Source organism: Chenopodium quinoa, unplaced genomic scaffold, assembly GCF_001683475.1.
Source record: "Chenopodium quinoa cultivar QQ74 unplaced genomic scaffold, ASM168347v1, whole genome shotgun sequence".
NCBI lineage: Eukaryota > Viridiplantae > Streptophyta > Magnoliopsida > Caryophyllales > Amaranthaceae > Chenopodium > Chenopodium quinoa.
In genome coordinates this window covers 1,729,745-1,750,136 of record NW_018744041.1, presented here as the reverse complement: position 1 = coordinate 1,750,136, position 20,392 = coordinate 1,729,745, and the positions used below count along the sequence as shown (strand labels likewise).

At 37.9% G+C, this 20,392-nt stretch overlaps 4 protein-coding genes across 4 annotated transcripts in view; all 4 read left to right on the top strand.

The window, feature by feature from the left end:
* Positions 1 to 3,618: 3,618 nt before the first annotated feature.
* LOC110690494 (glycerophosphodiester phosphodiesterase GDPD1, chloroplastic-like) lies at positions 3,619 to 6,985 on the top strand. The gene is made up of 8 exons (XM_021867343.1): positions 3,619 to 3,840; positions 3,934 to 4,145; positions 5,286 to 5,345; positions 5,444 to 5,524; positions 5,622 to 5,822; positions 5,932 to 6,030; positions 6,132 to 6,328; positions 6,428 to 6,985. The coding sequence occupies exons 1-8, from the start codon at positions 3,738 to 3,740 to the stop codon at positions 6,672 to 6,674; spliced, it is 1,200 nt and encodes a 399-aa protein (XP_021723035.1). The 5' UTR covers positions 3,619 to 3,737; the 3' UTR covers positions 6,675 to 6,985.
* Positions 6,986 to 7,133: 148 nt separating this feature from the next.
* Positions 7,134 to 10,878, top strand: LOC110690493 (putative receptor-like protein kinase At4g00960). Its single transcript, XM_021867342.1, has 7 exons — positions 7,134 to 8,417; positions 8,511 to 8,672; positions 8,929 to 9,053; positions 9,352 to 9,562; positions 9,668 to 9,905; positions 10,006 to 10,153; positions 10,415 to 10,878. The coding sequence occupies exons 1-7, from the start codon at positions 7,583 to 7,585 to the stop codon at positions 10,727 to 10,729; spliced, it is 2,034 nt and encodes a 677-aa protein (XP_021723034.1). The 5' UTR covers positions 7,134 to 7,582; the 3' UTR covers positions 10,730 to 10,878.
* A 649-nt stretch (positions 10,879 to 11,527) lies between these two features.
* LOC110690577 (putative cysteine-rich receptor-like protein kinase 9) lies at positions 11,528 to 12,680 on the top strand. The gene is made up of 3 exons (XM_021867438.1): positions 11,528 to 12,305; positions 12,397 to 12,579; positions 12,655 to 12,680. The coding sequence occupies exons 1-3, from the start codon at positions 11,528 to 11,530 to the stop codon at positions 12,678 to 12,680; spliced, it is 987 nt and encodes a 328-aa protein (XP_021723130.1).
* Positions 12,325 to 20,392, top strand: part of LOC110690576 (cysteine-rich receptor-like protein kinase 10) — a 12,714-nt gene continuing 4,646 nt past the window's right edge. Inside the window, exons 1-4 of the mRNA XM_021867437.1 lie at positions 12,325 to 12,811; positions 13,113 to 13,319; positions 13,418 to 13,659; positions 18,001 to 18,151. Of these exons, the coding sequence (XP_021723129.1) occupies positions 12,689 to 12,811; positions 13,113 to 13,319; positions 13,418 to 13,659; positions 18,001 to 18,151 (723 nt within the window). The 5' untranslated portion in view covers positions 12,325 to 12,688. The remainder of the gene's footprint in view (positions 12,812 to 13,112; positions 13,320 to 13,417; positions 13,660 to 18,000; positions 18,152 to 20,392) is intronic.

Here is a 20,392-nt window from a genome sequence, read left to right as displayed (position 1 = left end):
TAACAGGGAAAAAACCATTAGGTCAGAAACATTTTTCGGAGAACTGATTTCAAAATCAGAAAACCTTAATGTTTGTTTCCGTGTCCTAGATGGAAAAAAATTGGAGTGCTCCGCTTCAGAAATCAGTTTGAAGGGTATAGAATTATAGATTGAGGCGTTCATGGTGAATGAAAATAGGCATTGGCACTTAAACTTCAAGTTATGCTTAGAAAACTTACTGATGAAATTAGCTAACAATTTCTGATAATTGGTTTTTACTTGTAGCAAGATGTAATTGTGTTACAATTTGTTCAAAGTTCAAACCTATTGTTGAATGTTGATAGTCTAGCAGAAATTGCTTTTCAAAGGTATAAAATATGAATTTAGTGCCCATTTTTGTAACTAATGGTGTCATACTATGATGTAATTGATGAACAATATTTGCGCAAAATGGCAAAATTACAAATATTAAAGGATTTTTTGACATTTGCTACCATTAAAAACACCTCTCTTCAGATTCGGTACCAAATTTTTAAATTTTTTTTCTTTGCTACCAGCCAAAACAAAGTTTGTTAAAAATCACTACCACTTATCGGAATCCGTTAGGATTTCCGTTAAGTTTATTAAAAAAAAAGAAAGAAAAATTAAAAAAAAAAAAAAAAAAAAAAACCCAGCCACCCCATTGCCACCCCCTCCCCTAAACTGCCACCCACCCCTCCCCCTCCTACCTGCCGGCGGCCGGCGCCAAAAGAGTCGGTCGGCGCCGGCGATCTCACCCACGACCCACCACGACACCACCCTAACCCCAAACCCAGACCACCACCACCGACAACCCTATACCCACGAACCCAGACCACCACCACCGACAACCCTATACCCACGCGAACCCTATACCCATGAACCCAGACCAGACCACGACTACCCACCGAAACCACTAAACCCAGACCGTGGGATCGGGTATCGAGCGGAAGGGGCTTGGATCGGGTTTTCAAGGGAAGGGGGGGCTGGGAACGAGGTTGGGATCGGGGCTGGAAAGGCGTTTTCAGAGGAGGGTCGCGACGCCGGCGCTGACACGGGGGCTAGGTGGCCGGATTCGCGAGCAGGGGATTGGGTAGCTGGTGGGTCCGTGGGTGAGGAAGAGCTGGTGGTTGGGTGGTGGTTGCGGTGGGTTTGATGTTGAATAGTGGCGGTGAATTAGGCAGTGGGTGGGAAGGAGTGGTGGTTGGACGGTGGTTGGGTGGTGGTAACGGAAATACTAACGGTTGAAGACAAGTGGTAGTGATTTTTAACAAACTTTGTTTTGGCTGGTAGCAAAGAAAAATTTTTAAAAAAATTGGTACCGAATCTAAAGAGAGGTGTTTTTAAAAAATCCAATATTAAATTACAAAAGTGAGGTATGTTTCATGAGCTTGGAGTTTGTACCTGACCACAATCAGTTAGACTCTAGAAATATCATTAAATTATATTGGACAACATATATAGGCACCACTTGTTATGGAGAAACAATCATGTACTAGTATATTATACATGGCAATTTTCTAGAATTTACGTGTTGGTTTTTCTGAATTTTGGATGGTTCTAAACCATGTTCCAAAATAATCTAGAATAGGGCGACACGTTAATGTTCAAGTATATGTCACCTCTCCGTCAAAAAAAAAAATATATGTCACCTTAGGGTAAACTTGGGTCACCAGTTTCAATTGTTGCTCTTTTATTGTTTGGATCATTGACAAAAATTACGAGTACATCATGAAGTTTAAGTTCACTTCCTGAAATTGTGAAAATGTGGAGTTTAAGTGAACAAATTGTGAAGAACAAGAGAAATTTTTTGGGAGAAATTAAGAAATCATTTATTTTCATTATGAAACCTTATTTACATGAACAGGTATTTACAATTAATGTAATAAATCAAGAAACTTTCCAGGAGAGAGTTTGTGATAAGCGTAACAAACTAATGACTAACAATGCCACATTAGGACCAAAATGTAATGACAACAATAAGGATTATTCAAGTTTAAATAACAACTAAAATAAATTTTGAATCAATTTTACTAAGGTTTTTTTTTAGACAGTTATAAGGACGGGGTGAAAATCGATCCCAAGATCTTCTGGAACCGAGAGGGAAGCTCCTATCACTTGAGTTATCCCTCACTTATACCAATTTTAGTAAGTTCAAATAAGTTAAATCAGGTTAATAGAATACTAGTTTTGTGCCCGTGCGATGTCCGGGTTGTTTATTAAATTTAAAGATATATTTCAATTTATATGTCAAATTTTAAAACATATCATTGATACAAAATTAGTTAGGAATTGGCGTGTTTTTGTGGCGATTTAAACTTGTAGACATAATGACAAATAATAATAATATTGGTGAAAAATATTTTTGACCCTATCTGAAATGACTCGTGACCCGACCTGATTGACAGGTCTACACACAGTATTAAAATTATATTAGATTGTGAAGTATATTATTCTAATTGATTAGAATATATTATAAACCATGGATGTGGTACATTTTGAACCAATTCCTTCGCTTCAAAAATATATTATGATACAAAAAATAAATTTATATGATAATTTATGAGAGTTATAATCTAATTTTTTTTGAATAAAATTATAATTCAATTTGTACATATGAAATATTGGTACTTTATAAAAAAATAAAACTCTAAATTAACAATTTTATCTTAAAATTCTATCTAAATTTGATTGAAAATAAAATTCTAAACTACCTTTTTTATCCTACAAATTGAATTCTATATAACTCTATCCTACTTGACACAACACTTGGCGAAAAATTGGAACGCCAAGTGTCGTTGTCTCGTCGCCTGACTAAAAGTTTAGCTTTATATATTAGTTATATGATATGATATATTGAAACAAATTTGAAGAGTATTTACAGTCAAAGTTCCTTGTAAGTAGACACAAACATAATTAAAAAGGTGCAGCGAATCGATGATCTATCTAAGATCTAACCATTTGTTAATACAACCATTAAGGAATTGATATTACAAAATTTAGAGAGATTCTATCTTGAGTTATTAGCTGACAGAGTTGTGGAAAATGTGGATCCCGTTTGTCATGGAATATTTTGCGGTTCGATGGCAGGATTCAGCGGGTTTAGGCTAGGGAAGGTCAACAATATCCTCTTTATGTCGAAAAGTCTCAAGGGTCACCCTACAGTGTCACTAATGGCCTAATGGGAAAGTTGTTCCTCTATATTGGATTGTTTTTGTTTCAACATATACAATGTATGACCGTATTATAAACTTGTTTCATGGAGTACAAGCATTACACATACAGAATAATGCGTAAAATAAATTTTGAGATTCGTTTTTTTTTTTTTGTGTTAGAGAGTCACGAGGGTAGGGATGAGAGGATCTTCTAGAATCGGAAAGAAAGCTCTAACCACTTGAGCTATCCCTCACTCTCCAAATTTGTGATTCGTATTAGTATGAGGATTTTTGTATGACTAATATAGTAATATGTCACATGTGTCAATTAATGTTATTATCGTCATAACTAGACAAGAAATACAATATACATTACAGGATAAAAGATAATTTTTTTTTTAAAATGGAATAATAACGGAATATTCGTTAATTAAATTTTGTACAAGTATATATAAGCTGTAAACCCTCTTTAGATATAAAAAAAAAGTAGCCTAAGATATCGTTATTCTGCATTATACAATTATATAACAGTCGTGAAATATTAATCTCCCAAAATCTTCATCTTTCTCCATCTTCACATTTCCAATGGCTCTGAAAGCAATTGTCGCTAACTTACCAAATTTCGATCACACCAATTATAAGATCCCAGAAAATGCCACCATTTTTTCTCCCACTTCTTTTCCTTCAGGTATTTTTCTTAATTTTTTTATTGATTCTTTAATTAAGTTCTTTTCACATAAAAATATGAATGCTTATAATTATAAATAATTTATTATTGCAGTTCATACAGAATGTTTGGTGGAAGAAGAAAATGAAGGGAAGAAGAAGAAACCATATAAATTTGGGAAATTTGTGATAATGGGACATAGAGGAAGTGGTATGAATATTCTGCAATCTTCAGATCCTAAAATGAAAACTTTTATGGAGAATTCTATTCTCTCTTTTAATCATGCTGCTCAATTTAATCTCGACTTCATTGAGTTTGATGTTCAGGTAATTTTTTCTATATTTCTCAACTTTTTTTTGTAATTAATTTCATGTTCTTGGTGTTTTTTCTTTGCTTATGATACATCAACAATATAATAATAATATGTAACGAGTAGAGCAGTAAATTAGGATAAACGGATCGGGTTTAAGTTGGGTAAGTATGGGTTGGATCAACTTGGGTCCGGTCAATACGAGTATTAATTTGGAATGTATGACATAATTACGTGTTATGGATGTTATTAATGTTATTTTAATTATTGTTTGGGTGGGTGGAAAATGGGATTACGGGAAAGTGGTGAATTTGACGAATGGCAAAACTTGGGGAAAGAGTCACAGGATGTTCGCTGCGATTTCTAGCTGTTTGCCCAGATGCATTAAAAATCTTACACGTGTCTCTTGGTTTTATTTTTATTTTTTTGCTGTCTGTTTAATATTATAATGGGCTGGACTATTGTATGGGCTTATTTTTAAAGAGTACAAAAGTGTTCTCTTGGGTCATATATGGGCCTTATGATTTTTCATTTTCTTTAATGATCCAATCATTTACATTTCTTACTAGTTAGACCAAATTTGCACTTTTGCAATAAAAAAAATGCATACCTAGACTAATATAGCATATAGGGAAGGAAATCGAGCTGCAGATTTATGTTTTTAGACTTCTCAAAAAAGAGTGACAGAGATAACATATCCCCCTATACACATTGACATACAAAGTTTTGTTAGGGAACCACGTAAATGTACTACGTAGATCGTTTTCGTTGTTGTTTGTTTGTTCTTTCTTTCCTACTTTGTACCTTCGTTATTAACTTGTAGCAGACATTTAGGGATAAAGACTACAGAATTTTGTAATTGCGACAGTACTAAGAAGTACAGTAAAGATTGTTGTAAATGGTGCACTTTGATCACAAAATTAAACACTATTTTACTAAGATAGTTACTTCATCTCATGAATTAGGATTAGCCATTTTGATATTTGAGTAAAAATTAGTTCAATTCTCCAATTTAGAACGTCATTTTAGCTACAAATAAGGTACTGATTTGGTTTCATTCTGTGTGGTTTGCAAATTTCTTTCTTTTCTTATTAGTATTGGGTGCATCAGAGATGATCCTCATTAGGATCTGTAAACCAAAAACCTATGTTTGTAGGTCACCAGAGATGACTGCCCTGTCATTTTCCATGACATACATATCCTTACCCAAGATGAGGTTAGTCCACGATTCTATTTTTCCAGCCGGTTGTTTTATCTAATTAACCACTTGAACTAATGATTGCTGATCTATCAATCGATGTCGAATGACCTTAGGGAGTCATTATAGAGAAAAGAGTGACAGATATTACCTTGGAAGAATTTCTGAGTTATGGACCTCAAAAGGAGCCAGGAAAGGTATACACTCTTTGCCCTGAAAAACCCGAATAATTTTATCAAGCAGGTGCAGTTTTGGAAACATAAGCATTTTGTTCATGTAAATTGTCTATTTCAGGTTGGAAAGCCTATGCTTAGAAAAGCAAAAGATGGGAGTATATTCGAGTGGAAAGTTGAGAATGACGCTCCTTTATGCACATTGCAAGAGGCCTTTGAAAATGTTGATAAATCTTTGGGTTTTAATATTGAGTTGAAACTCGATGATAGCAAAATTTATGATGAAGTGGAGCTCAAACGCATTCTTCAATCAGTTTTAAAGGTATTTAAAAGCATAATTTGATGAAAATTCATAAAACTCAGTTTTATTTTCTTGCATAGGCTCGTTGTTGTTTTAATTGTTCTGATTTGTTAAATTTGTAATACTGCAGATCGTAGATAATCATGCTGATCAAGGGAGGGCCATACTTTTTTCGAGCTTTCAACCTGATGCAGTGCTGTTGATGAGGAAACTGCAGGATAATCACCCTGTAATCTCACTATATTCCTATTCTTTATGTTCTCTAAAATTCCAAAAATCCTGTGTTTTATATATATTTTTTTTTGATGAGATTATGTTTGATTGATTCAGGTTTTCTTTCTTACCAATGGAGGATGTGAAATATATGCTGATCCTAGAAGGAATTCTCTAGACGAAGCCATCAAGCTTTGTCTTGAAGCTGGCTTACAAGGGATCGTCTCTCAAGTAAGGGCGATTTTTAGACACCCTGCAATGGTTGCTAGGATCAAAGAATCCAAGCTCTCCCTTATTTCTTATGGCCAATTGAAGTAAGCCTAAATTTGATATGTTTTTCAGTATTTTGCATAGGTTAATTTGTAATCTGAATCATACTAATTGTAATTAATTTTTTGTTTTTACATGATCAGCAACGTGCCAGAGGCGGTATACATGCAGCATCTAATGGGTGTTGAAGGTGTGATCGTCGACTATGTTCAAGAGATAAAAGAAGCAGTATCAGATTTTAGCGAGACATCTGCTGAGGAGACTGATGAAGAGAATTCTTTCATTAACGGTAAAGATATGGAAGAAAAAAGAGAAAGGTCATCCATAAAATTCTCAGATCGTGAGCTCTCTTTTCTTCTGAAGCTCATACCAGAATTGGTACAAACTTGAATGCTCGTAATACATTTAATTTTCTGTTGTAATTTCTGTTCAAATGTACTTCATACTACTATGGTTGGTTGGTTTATATTGTGTAACCTTCTCAGAAGAATTCAAGTCTCCCAATCAATCATCTTAGATTTATATACGAAGTGTGGAGTATATATCATGATTGATTTAGGGTATGATATGAGTTCATTCACGTCTTTGGACACTATATGTCTGTATCTTTATTAGCCTTGACTGATTTGAGGTAAGGCTTTACACAGTTAAAGTCTTACACTTAGCTAATTGTAGAATTTTGATCAATTGGTTGTTGTTGACCTTGTTGTGTTCCCATTCTAGTAATAAGTATGACAATTTTTGTGCTAACAACTGTATTAAGGAGCAGTTAGAAAATTGCTAATGATGTTCAACTGCTAGTGGTACATGATCACTTCCATTCTTTGAAATAAAAAAGTATAATAATCATGATAATCACTTTGGTTACTTGAACTTTGCCTAACATTACTTTAGAGCCATGTCCCCGTGTATATTTAATAACTCAAATGGACTATGAATCAGCCGCCGCAAAGATGGAGATATAGATGGAGGTGGGAATAGGAACAACATTCGTCTTACCCGCCCCATTGACATCCTTAATAAAAGATAAAAATGTCAAAGCATGTAGAAATTTTAGAGTCAATGATCACTTTTGTTCACCCATAGTAAAAATAATTTTTTTTAGTAGTAAAAAAACTGATTTTAAATTAGTCGTCCTAATCGCGAGGAAGTGGGGAGGAAATTATTATATTTGATTCCTAACTGTGTTGCTGAAATGTCAGAGTAATGCAATTTCATATTGTAATTCCTCAGGCTACAAAATCACTTGTGTCAAACTAAATTTTATGCATTCTTAAGCTTTTGCATAAGGCTTTTCCATGATGCTGAATGATATCCTGCTGCATCCTGGCTTCATTAGGGAAATCTTGCCTTTGATATTCTGCCTTTTGAACATCCACTTCTTTAGTATCACTGCTGATGTTACCCTGTTAGCTGATAGATGTGACAGTAAAGGCGACTCTGGTAAGGTAATTGTTGATAGAGGATACTCCGAAAATGTCAATAAGTTATTGTCTGATCTGTCCTTGAAAGCCTCAGACGTCAAGTTTTATAATTCAACGGTTGGAGACACGCCTAACCAAGTTCATGGCCTGTTTCAATGCCGGGAGGACCTGAGCCTGCAAGTTTGCAGTGAATGCGTTGATGTTGCAGCTAAGTATGTAAATGAAAAGTGTCCTCTTTATGAATCTGTTATTTTGTGGTATATGGAATGCTCTGTATGGCTTTGCAACAGTTCCATATCTTTAGAGGATGTAACAAAACATACTTTGTTTTGGGGCTCATCAGTGGAGATTGCGAATCCAAGTCAGGTTAATGCAGTACTGACGAAAACTTTTGATTCCATGATCAAGGATGCTGCTAATGATTCATCTCCTGCACATATTGCTATGAAAGAAGCAGCCTTTCCATCATCTTCTGCTAGACTTTACTGTCTTACACAGTGTGCGCGTATTCTAGATGGATCTGACTGTGCTTTCTGCCTCAAACAAGCTCTTAATATCTCTGCAAATCAATTCAATAGATCAGCTCAAGCAATCTTTCTTCCAGGTTGTCGATTGATGTATAACACAAGTTTATTCTATAACGTGAGTTACCTGTCGTCACCTTCCCCAAGCTCAATCTCACTACCTTCAGTAAAAAATAAATCCAGAGGTTTATTATACACTCTTAACATTTTGAATTTGATTATAAACTAGTTTAGTATGCTAAAATCATCTTATGCATTGTTATAATCTTTGGCTCCAGGGAGGCCATTGGTTGCCTTTTATATTGGTGGAATAGCAGCAAGCTCTGCAGTCGGAGCAATACTATTTCTTTCTGCTACTTGGTTTTGTTTGCGAAGGAGGAATATGAAACTGAGATTTCAGGACGTGCTTAAGGAAACATCCAATATTAGAACATTTTATGGTAACATTTCAGTCAATTAAAACTTTATTTTTGTTCTGGTAGGTTAGTTTAATCTAGAAATTTTACTCATACACTTGTTACTTCAAATTTGTAGGTTATCTTCCCCAATTTTTATTTCCTATGTAGCTGTTATTGTTGTTACTAGTTATTGTTGTCTACAGCCGTTCCTAAAGGCTGATACTTTGGACCTTATAAGTAGTATTTAACAGGTAATGCTCTGCTTCAGAAGTCGGTTTTTTTATAATTGTGTTTGCAGATGATATGGAAGACATTAGGAACATAGAATCGTTACAATATGAGTTCAGCACAATAAAAACTGCAACTGACAACTTCTCCAAGGAGAGCAAACTTGGAATGGGTGGATTTGGCGAAGTCTATAAGGTAACCATGAACTGTAAAAATCTTATCAGTCCCAGTGATCAAAGCCACATAGATGTGAACGCAACTACAAACTTGTTAATTCAAACTTTAGAACAAAATTGTTAGCATATTTACAGTTTCATTAAAGAACTAAAAACAGAAAGTTCACTAAATACAAAAACTCACAACAATGATAAATGAGCCCAAAAGTTTTGTAAATGGCCTTGGAACACTCAGCAAACAGTTGTTGTAATGGTTGATTTGATAGTATATTGTAAAATAATCCTTAATGGAAGTTGTTCACTTGTATCTCTATCAGGGAAGGCTCGAAAATGGGAAAGAAATAGCTGTGAAGAGACTCTCAGAATCTTCGGAACAGGGCACCTTAGAGTTCAAGAATGAAGTTCTTTTAGTTGCTAAGCTTCAACATCGAAACCTGGTTAAATTACTGGGATTCTGCTTATCAGAAAAGGAAAAGATACTGATCTATGAGTTCCTACCTAATTTGAGTCTTGATCGCTTCTTATATGGTACATCATAAGCATTTTATTTGTTATCCCATTTAAATAGCTCTAATATTATGAATGTTATTATACCTCTATAGTGCATGTATTTGACAAATTCGTCTCACACAGACCCATTGAAGCGTGCATCATTGGATTGGAAAACAAGGTTTAAAATTATCATCGGAATAGCAAGGGGGCTATTATATCTTCATGAAGACTCGCGACTGAAAATAATACATCGGGATCTAAAATCCAGTAACGTACTACTTGACAAGGAAATGGATGCTAAAATTTCTGACTTTGGCCTTGCTAAGCTTTTCAGTGTGGATCAAACCCAAGGGGACACCAAGAGAATCATAGGAACATAGTAAGTACTTGCACCAATTAATTACTTTTGTGCAGTATTATATCCTCTTGAACCATATCTATACATACATTTTATTAATGTGTTAGTTATGCTGATGCAGTGGATATATGGCTCCAGAATATGCAATAGCAGGTCAATTTTCTGTAAAATCTGATGTTTATAGTTTCGGGGTCATAGTCTTGGAGGTGGTCACTGGCCAGAGGAATAATATGTTCCGTCAACAACATGAAGAGGGTTTACAACACCGAGTAAGTTTCATATATATTAAATCATTTAACATCTTTCTTTTAGGGATTAAGATACTAGCAGTGTTTGTTTAGTACAAAACAGAAAAAGTTGTTTGCATGCTTAGTACCACACAATTAGTTTCTGCATCTTTCAAGAGATGATAGTATAACTAGGAAGTTGCAAATTAAATTATGGGAAACGTAAATTTTTATATCCAAACACCAAGTAATGAAATAAAATTTTGGAACTTGAGTCATAAACATGCCAAAATCATTACACAGGCGTGGAGGCTTTGGAACGAGAAGGCTGTGCTAGAGCTGGTAGACCCTTCATTAGAGAACAACTTTTTGGTTGAAGAAGTGAAAATGTGCATCCACATAGGTCTACTCTGCATACAAGAAGATGTAACTAAAAGGCCTCGAATGACCTCGGTTGTTGCAGCATTGAACAGGCAGTCAGTTATTCTACCTTTACCCAACACTCCCCACTTCCTTGCAGCTAATGTTGACACTGATGAAGACCAACCACTCTTTGACAATCATATTACTAATGAATATACAGGAACCAGGAATATCACAGAATTCTGTCCCAGATAATAAAACAAAATGCAGTATTTATCAATTCTTATCACCTTGCAAATATTATATCTATGAATGTGGAGCTAGCAAGACACAAATTTGTAAAGGACGATACCTTGTTTCCTATGATAAATGAATATTGATCTTTTCTTCGTTTACTCCTATTATATATAGTTTTCATGACCTCTTTTACTTGGAACAGGATTGCCAATGAAATGGCTAGCAATTTTTATTTTGTTTTTGAATAATTTGATGTTTGATTATTTTAATTAACGATTTGAATTTGTCTTAAGGGTTCAATGTTCTCATTTGAATAAACCAGTTAAGTGTGTCAGTTTCGGGTTGAAGTATCCAACCCAAATTAAAGAGACAAGGTCTAGCAAATTATAAACAAATTGCAATATATTAGACCTGTTCACCTAATTTCTTGCTAAAGCAAGTTGGTAAAATATATATAATTTAGACCATTGATTCGTCCAAAGTGTATATTTGAGGATGTTTTTGGATCACTGTATCTCAGAAGGAGTCAGAACACGTTTGAAGGTATGTTGAGCACAAGGTCAGTTAGAAAAATCAAATATGTTCGAGTCGTGACTACTACTAAACTTTGTTTACAGACTAATTCTGCTGGAACACTTGGAGAATGAATGAAAAAAAAAATTAGAAACAACCAGTCATACCCTTCTACATCATATTGAATACAGGATTACAGGGTAAACTTCAAAATTGATCTATTATTGATTGATGTGTTATTATTTCGAATTCTTAGACTTAATGGGCTAGCTTTGATGAACGTTTAGAGAGATTATATTCATCATGACTCTGAAAGACATCCAGCTGCACTCCAGATTCATTATTTGGAAAGTTATTCCTTTGCTATTCATTCAATTGAATAGTATCAGTGCTGATGTCGTACAGGTCATTGATATGTGTTATGGCGAATTTGGAAATGTAACTCTGGATAGAGAATATGCGGGAAATGTCTATCAACTATTGTCTAATCTTTCCTCGAAAGCCTCATATGTCAAGTTTTATAATTCCACAGTTGGTGAAACGCCTAACAAAGTATATGGGTTGTTTCAATGCCGGGAGGATTTAAGCATACAAGTTTGCAGCGAATGTGTTGATGTTGCAGTCGAGTGGATGAATGTAAAGTGTCCCCTTTATAAACAAGCTGTGGTGTGGTATATGGAATGTAGTTTGCGGTTTGAAAACAGTTCCATCTCTTTGAATGACACAGAACTATATTCTATTTACTTTCCTATATCAAAGCCCTTAACAAACTATACTGAATTTGCAGCAGTGCTGGCAACGACAGTCAATGACTTGATCAAGGATACTGTTAACAGTACATCTCATTTTTCTATAAAAAATGCACCTTTACCCTCTTCATCTCAGAGGTTGTACAGTCTTGCACAATGCGCTTCTGACCTTAACGGACCTCAGTGTGCCTTCTGCCTAAAACAGGCTGTCAACAAAATATTTGATGGTTATCGTAATGAATCAGCTCTCTCGATCTTTATGCCGGGGTGTCAGTTGATGTATGACACAACTATTTTCTATAATGCGAGTTTTTTGACATCACAATCCAGAGGTCTTACATATTGATCCCGGTTATTTTCTCATACTGTGTCTATAAGTAGAATCAAGTAGCTTAAACCTTTTTGTTTTGTTTTTATCTTTAGGTACAGGGAAGCGGAGGAAGTCATTGAGTGCATCTTATGTAATTGGTGCAATAGCAATATGCTCTGCGATTGGAGTAATACTACTTCTATCCGCTACACGGTTTTGGTTATACAGGAGAAAGTCAATCAAAATGAGATCGGAGGTAATACTCAGAAATTCATCAGCTCATGAATCATCTCAAGGTAAGTTTGTAATAGAAATTTTCACACCCTAATACCAATCTATTCTATCCACATCATTATTTTATATTATTATAGGCTCCCTGACCAAATTCATATTGTAATAGATGATATGGAGGACATCAAGAATAATGTGGAATCATTGCAATTCGACTTCAACACAATTAAGGCCGCAACAGACAACTTCTCTGAAGATAACAAACTTGGAAGGGGTGGATTTGGTGAGGTCTATAAGGTACTCGTATTTTGTAGCTTATTGATTCTTTAATTATGTTCACTCGGAATCATTTTAATCCCTTGATGGCCACAGGTATTAGGAGAATTAGAAATTATCCAATGCAACAATTGTATACTTGTATAGGAAATATTTCACTCTTTCTATTTTACTCTATTGTTTGATATGATATGCCTGAACAAGCATCTTACTGAAAATGATGGTAAGAATATAATAGTTGTAATCAGATTTGCAGTCAAACATAGTGTTAACTGTAGGAAAAAAGTAATTAATGGGTGTATTTTCTTCATAAATCATACAGGGAACACTCGAAAACGGGCAAGCAATAGCAGTAAAGAGGCTCTCAGAATACTCTGAACAGGGAACCTTAGAATTCAAGAATGAAGTTCTTTTAGTTGCAAAGCTTCAACATCGAAACTTAGTTAAATTACTGGGGTTCTGCATCTCAGAAAAGGAAAAAATACTTGTCTGCGAGTTCCTGCGTAATTCAAGTCTTGATCGCTTCTTATATCATATCCATTCTTGTTTAGAGTATCCATTTTTTAACAGCTATATAAAGTTTATGAATGTTGAATCTCCCTCAATACTGCGTTTAACAAGTCAATCACAGACCCATTGAAGTGTGCGTCATTGGACTGGGAAACAAGGTTTAAAATCATCACCGGAATAGCAAGGGGACTTTTATATCTTCATGAAGACTCGCGATTGAAGATAATACACCGAGATCTAAAATCCAGCAATGTACTACTTGATGAGGCAATGAATGCAAAAATTGCTGACTTTGGCCTTGCTAAGCTTTTCAGAGTGGATCAAACTCAAGGGGACACCAAGAGAATTGTAGGAACATAGTAAGTACTAGTACCAATTTACAACTTTTGTCTAGCAGTGGTGTTAGGGCCTATATTTAGTGTACATATCATATAGCTAACGGGCCTATTTCATGTGCCCTAATTACTTGTATAAATACTCTTCTCTACACTCTAATGAAAACTACGGAAAATTATTTCGTGACATGGTATCGGAGCCAATACACTCTAACCACTAAAATCCCTAACCTTCTACTCTAAATTTCTGAAATTTTTACTCTGAATTTCTATTCTCAATTGGTACTCTACATTGCCGGATTGCCGAATTGCTATACTAAATTGCTGAATTTCTATATTCTTACTCTGAAATTTGGACTCTAAATTGCTGCTCTATTTTTTTTTTCTCAACCTGCTATACAATTCTATCTCTCAACAATGGTGAATGGTGGATTATCTTCTTCTTTCTTATCTAAGTCCCAATTAAATTGTACCCACTGCAATCGATCGGGACATAATTTTGACGGTTGCTTTCTTGTCCACGGCCTCCCCGATTGGTGGCTGGAAAAATATGGTCATAAGGGGCGTTCTTCCTCTCCGGCCGATGCTGCTGTTCCGGCGACTGCTACTGTTCCGGCGACTGCTCCTATTCCGGCCGCTGCCATTTCTTCTCCCGCTGCACCTTCGTTGCTTCCCCTATCGCACCCTTCGCCAGGACGCGGGGATAACCTGCGGGTCTGTCCTGCGGGTGCTGCTACAACCCTTGACATTCTGCCAGGCCGCGGGGATATCCCGCGACCCCACCCCGCGGCTGATGCTTCCTCTCTTGCTGCTGCATGTTCTCGGTTTAATACTACTACTAATGCCTCTTCTATTTTGGGTGTATTTGATTCTCCTATGGATTCTATGACTAGTGCTCCTCTATCTTTCTCATGGATTATTGACACCGGTGCATCCCACCATGTTACCGGCAATGATAGTTTTTTACAAGATGATCATTCTATTATCCCTTGTCCTGTTGGTCTTCCCGATGGTGCTAAGGCCATGGCTACTAAGGAGGGTCGTGTTGTCTTGGCGGATGGCATTACTCTTGAACATGTTCTATTTGTTCCACAATTGAATTGCAATTTAATTTCGGTGTCTAAATTGATTGATGATTCTAATTGCTTTGTCTGATTCACTAATTCTCTTTGTGCTATACAGGATCAATCCTCGGGGAGCTTAATTGGAGGTGGTGAACGGATAGATGGTCTATATTATTTCAGGCGTATCCCAAAAGTATGTGCTCTTACGGGTCCCGAAACTTCTACATTTGAGTTGTGACATCGTCGTTTGGGGCATCCTTCAGAAAATTGTCAAATTGCTTCCTGCTATTCGAGGTAGTACAGGTACTAAGTGTTTACATAAAGCTTGTGAAATTTGTCCTCTAGCTAAACAAACCCGAGACAGTTTTCCTGATAGTGATAGTCGTGCTAGTCGTATTCTTGAAATGATACATTGTGATTTGTGGGGACTGTATAACACGGCTTCTTCTTGTGGTGCTCATTATTTTTTGACGATTGTTGATGATTTTTCCCGTGGTGTTTGGGTTTACTTATTAAATGACAAAACTGAAGTTTATTCTTCTTTTTGCTCTTTCTTTGCTATGGTTAAATGTCAATTTGATATCATTGTTAAATGTGTGCGGAGTGATAATGGAACTGAATTCAAACCCATGCTTCCTTATTTTGATGAAAATGGTATTCTCTTTCAAACCTCTTGTGTCAGTACCCCTCAGCAAAATGGTAGGGTAGAACGTAAACACCAGCATATATTGAATGTGAGTCGTGCTTTGATGTTTCAAGGCAATTTGCCGATTTCTTTTTGGGGTGAGTGTGTCCTTGGGGCGGTGTATCTCATTAATCGTACTCCTTCCTCTTTGTTAGCCAATAAGACTCCATATGAAATACTCTTTGCTAAACCACCAATCTTTGATGAGTTGCGTGTCTTTGGGTGTTTATGTTTTGCTCACAATCAAAGGGCAAAGGGTGACAAATTTGCCCCGCGAAGTCGAAAATGTGTATTTGTTGGATACCCTCATGGGAAGAAAGGTTGGAAATGCTATGACTTAGACACTGGTGACATTTTTGTATCTCGTGATGTGAAATTTCATGAGAACGAGTTTCCGTTTACTTCTGATCATGTGGAATCGGGTTTGGGTGTTGAGGGGGGGTCACCCGAGGTTGTTGGGGTTGATAGTGATTTCTTGGATGACTTGGAGTATGTTTTGGAGGTTGGAGAAGAGGCCATTTTGCACGACACTCCTACTAGCCCCAACCACGACCAGACCATGGCCTCTCCTGCCCACAGTTCTCCAGCGTTGTCCTCTGCCAAGGACACTGCCACCACCAACTCTGATGGGGCGTCTACTGCCTCTGCTACTGATTCGGACAGTCATGAGGTGGCTGCTCCGCCTACCACTGATTCTTCTTCTTCTCTTGTGTTGGACCGTAGTCAACGTCCAAGGCAAGCACCGGGGTGGCATCGTGATTATGTTGCTCACACTATATCTCTTCCTAGTCTATCTATCTCTCAGTGTTCATCGTCTACTCCATGCTCCTCAGATACTCCCTATCCTTTAGCACATTTTGTGAATTGTGATAAATTTTCTGTGCGACACCGTGTATTTATTGTAGCTATTGACACGATGGTTGAGCCTCGTAATTGCAAGGAGGCAATGCAAGATGAGGGGTGGAAAGAGGCAATGCAAAAAGAAATTGATGCATTGGAAAACAATGGAACATGGGTAATGGAAAACTTACCTCCGGGCAAGAAAGCTCTTAGGTGCATATGGGTTTACAAGGTCAAACTTAATTCTGACGGCACACTCGAGAGATTGAAGGCTCGTCTTGTTATCTTTGGTAATCATCAGGTTGAGGGTATTGATTACAATGAGACTTTTGCTCCTGTGGCTAAAATGGTCAATGTTCGGGCTTTTCTTGTTGTCGCTGCTGCAAAGAATTGGGAATTGCATCAGATGGATGTCCACAATGCATTTCTTCATGGTGATCTTGATGAGGAAGTGTATATGAAGCTTCCCCCTGGGTTTTATGGTTCTCAATCTGGTTTGGTGTGTCGTCTTCTGAAATCGTTGTATGGTCTTCGACAAGCACCTCGTTGTTGGTACTCTAAATTGGCCGCCTCTCTGAAAAGGTCGGATTTGTGCAATCGTACTCTGACTATTCTCTTTTTACTCTGCAATCTGGGTCTATTCAACTTAGTGTTCTGGTCTATGTTGATGATTTGATAATTTCTGGTAATGATTCTTCTGCGATTTCGACATTCAAGTCATACTTGAGTGACTGTTTTCATATGAAAGATTGGGTGTTTTGAAGTATTTTCTTGGTGTTGAGGTTGCTCGTAGTCCGGAAATATACACTTGACATTATTGCAGAGTCTGGTTTGCTAGGTGCTCGTCCGGCAGGTACTCCTATTGCGCAGAATCATACTCTGGCGAAATCTGAGTCCTGTTTGCTTTCTGATCCAGAGTAGTATCGGCGACTTGTGGGTCGTCTGATTTATTTGTCTTTTACTAGACCGGATTTGGCATACGCGGTGCATATTTTATCTCAATTTATGCAACAACCGCGACAGGACCATTGGGAAGCAGCTCTTCGTACAGTCCGGTACTTTAAGGGATGTCCGGGTCAGGGAATTCTTTTGAGTTCCGATTGTGATTTACATATTACAGGTTGGTGCGATTCAGATTGGGCGGGTTGTCCCTTGTCGCGTTGTTCCATCACTGGCTGGTTGGTATTTCTTGGTGCTTCTCCCGTATCCTGGAAGACTAAGAAACAGGACACTGTGGCCAAATCTTCTTCGGAGGCCGAATTCCGCTCAATGTCTAAAACTACTGATGAGTTGAAATGGTTGAAGGCTCTTCTTCTGAGTTTGGGTGTTTCGCATCCTCGTGCTATGAGTTTGCTTTGTGATAATCAATCTGCTTTGTATATTGCGAAGAATCCGGTTTTCCATGAGCGTACAAAGCACATTGAGGTGGATTGTTATTATCTTCGTGATGCGATTCAGGATGGTATCATTAGTCCATCTTATGTGAAGACAACAGATCAATTGGCAGATTTATTTACCAAGGCTTTGAGTAAAAGTCAATTCATGTATTTACTTGGCAAGTTGGGCATTTGTGACTTGCATGCTCCAACTTGAAGGGGGGTGTTAGGGCCTATATTTAGTGTACATATCATATAGCTAACGGGCCTATTTCATGTGCCCTAATTACTTGTATAAATACTCTTCTCTACACTCTAATGAAAACTACGGAAAATTATTTCGTGACAAGTGGTCTACATACATAAACATTTTAATAATATCCTAGTTATGATGATGCGGTGGATATATGGCTCCAGAATATGCATTAGCAGGTCAATTTTCTGTAAAATCTGATGTTTATAGTTTCGGGGTCATAATCTTGGAGGTGGTCACTGGCCAGAGGAACAATTTCTTCCATCGGTCACAACATGAAGAAGGACTACTACACCGAGTAAGTTTCTAATAATCAAACCATTTAAGTTCTTCCTCTTAGGAATTAAGATACTAGCTTAGGAAAAGACTGCTATAATTTTAACAAAACAAAAAATGTTGCTTGTATCCAATCAAGTGTTCATTATACGTAGTATATAGTTTTGTAACGAAAGTCATAAACGTGCCTGTTTCGGGTGAAAACAATGGGACCTTGCCGAAGGTCCGCTGAAACGGAGAAGACTGGATTCGGTCCAAGTTATGCTGGGCCGAAGGTTTCCTGCACAGTAAACACACGTAAACTAGCCTCGGGGGTGTTGCCGAGGAAGGCCCCTCCGATGCTAAAGTCAGTACAATGTGTAGAAAGAGAACACTATGCAAGAGAATTAGTTGCTTGAGGCTTTGCTTGAATATATGAGAATGTATGGGAATCTATGAGAATATGTGAATCTGTCAATATATCCCTGAATGTATGAATATTGATGGCTTTTATACCTCTTCATACATGGAGAGGTTGGGCTTTAGCCCAATTGGCTTGCTTTGAGGGCTGACCTTTGACTTTAGCACAATTGGAGAGTTGAACCTTGACCTTGGGCTTTTAATTAAATCATTTAATGCCTAGGCCCAATTGGACTAAATTGGACCCAAACAACTTGCCCCCCAGACCCGATTTGGAAGGATGACGGGTCGGGTTTGATTTAATTCAGAAAAGGAGGGAAGTAAATGATTTAATTAATCCAAAAATTTGAATTTAAACCGTAATTAACGAGATAACAACGGTGAAGGCGGATGATTGTGGAAGTTGGACGGATAATGGGCAGTTTAATCACAAGATCGTGTGTTTAACGGTTACTTAGTGGGGTATTTAAGAGAAATTGAAACGCGGACTCCCCGTATCCCATTCCTGGAGATATAAACAGAGGCGCGTCATCTCTCCTCACTTATTCACCAACACAAACCCAGAATTCTCGAGAGAAACCAAGAACCCGCATCAAAACTTCGCAAATTCCCCGAGCATTAAGCTTAGAAACTGAGACTTGCCACTACGAACTCGTAAATCGGCAACTTTCGCTTCAGATTAAGGTAAATTCCTTTGATTTCAGTTTATTTTTCTTCGAATTCGAACTCCTTCCCTTTTTTTTCGACTTTTTTCTTCGAAATAATCAATGGCAAGAGGAGTTAGAGGTAGAGCCTGTGCTCCAAGAAGAGCAAGGCCAATTCCCGATCCTAGGAACAAGATTGGGACCTGGAATGGACAAAGGCCAGAGTCTGACCCTGCTGAAGGGATTAGGGCGACTCCAATTTCCTCGGCTCCTCCTCAGAGAACGGAGGGGCCGAGCGCTTCTGGACGGGACGATGAAGTTCCCGCTGTCCTTTGGGATATCCTCCCCGGGTTTTCAGAGTGGGAGAATGCCGAAGTAGCTTCGGCCATGATAAAGAACCGCCCCTACTCATGGTGGGTGGAGAATGCCGAACAATATCGGTTTGCCGAGCAAATTGAGTTGCATTACGGCATTTTTGAAGCTGATGGGTATTGGTGCCGAATGCCCGCGGCATCTGATAGAATCCATCGTCCACCCCCGGGGTATGTGGGGGTGTACACAAGACAGCTTCAGTACGGGCTGAGGTTCCCTTTGGACGTATTCGTCCGAGACTTGCTGATCCATTACAATATCTCCCTATGTCAGTTAACTCCCACCAGCATCCGAAGGGTGATGACATACTTATGGGTCTGCAAGTTCTTCAAGTATGTGCCGAACCTGCACTGCTTCAAAAAGCTTCATCGGCTAGTGCCAAATATTCAAAGTGGGCACGGAAGCCATGGTTCTGGGTGGTACCAGATTGAGTCCCGGCCCCAGTACCTAACCATGTGGCCGAACGACTCTTCAGACAAGGACTGGAGAGGTCAATGGATTTGGGTTAGGGCACCCACAGATCCGGGCCACCCTTGCGTCTTCAGCGCTCCCCGGTACCTTGCTGAGCCTGATCCCGACATGGGAAGTCTAGGTCCCCCCGCAGATAACGAGCCGGATCCGAACCTTGATCAACAACATATCTTCGGCAAGCTGCCGAACCGGGGGGCAGCGGCCGAATGCAGCATATCCCGGAGACTTGTCTCCCCGATACGCATTATGTTTTCCAAGAGAACATGCTAGCATCTGTTGGCCTCAGCCGAAAGTTTAAGGATGGTAAGCTTCTTCGGCTGGGGCCGAGGCTTTTTAATTATCTCTTTTTCTCCTCTCACTTCGCTTTTTTATGCTGT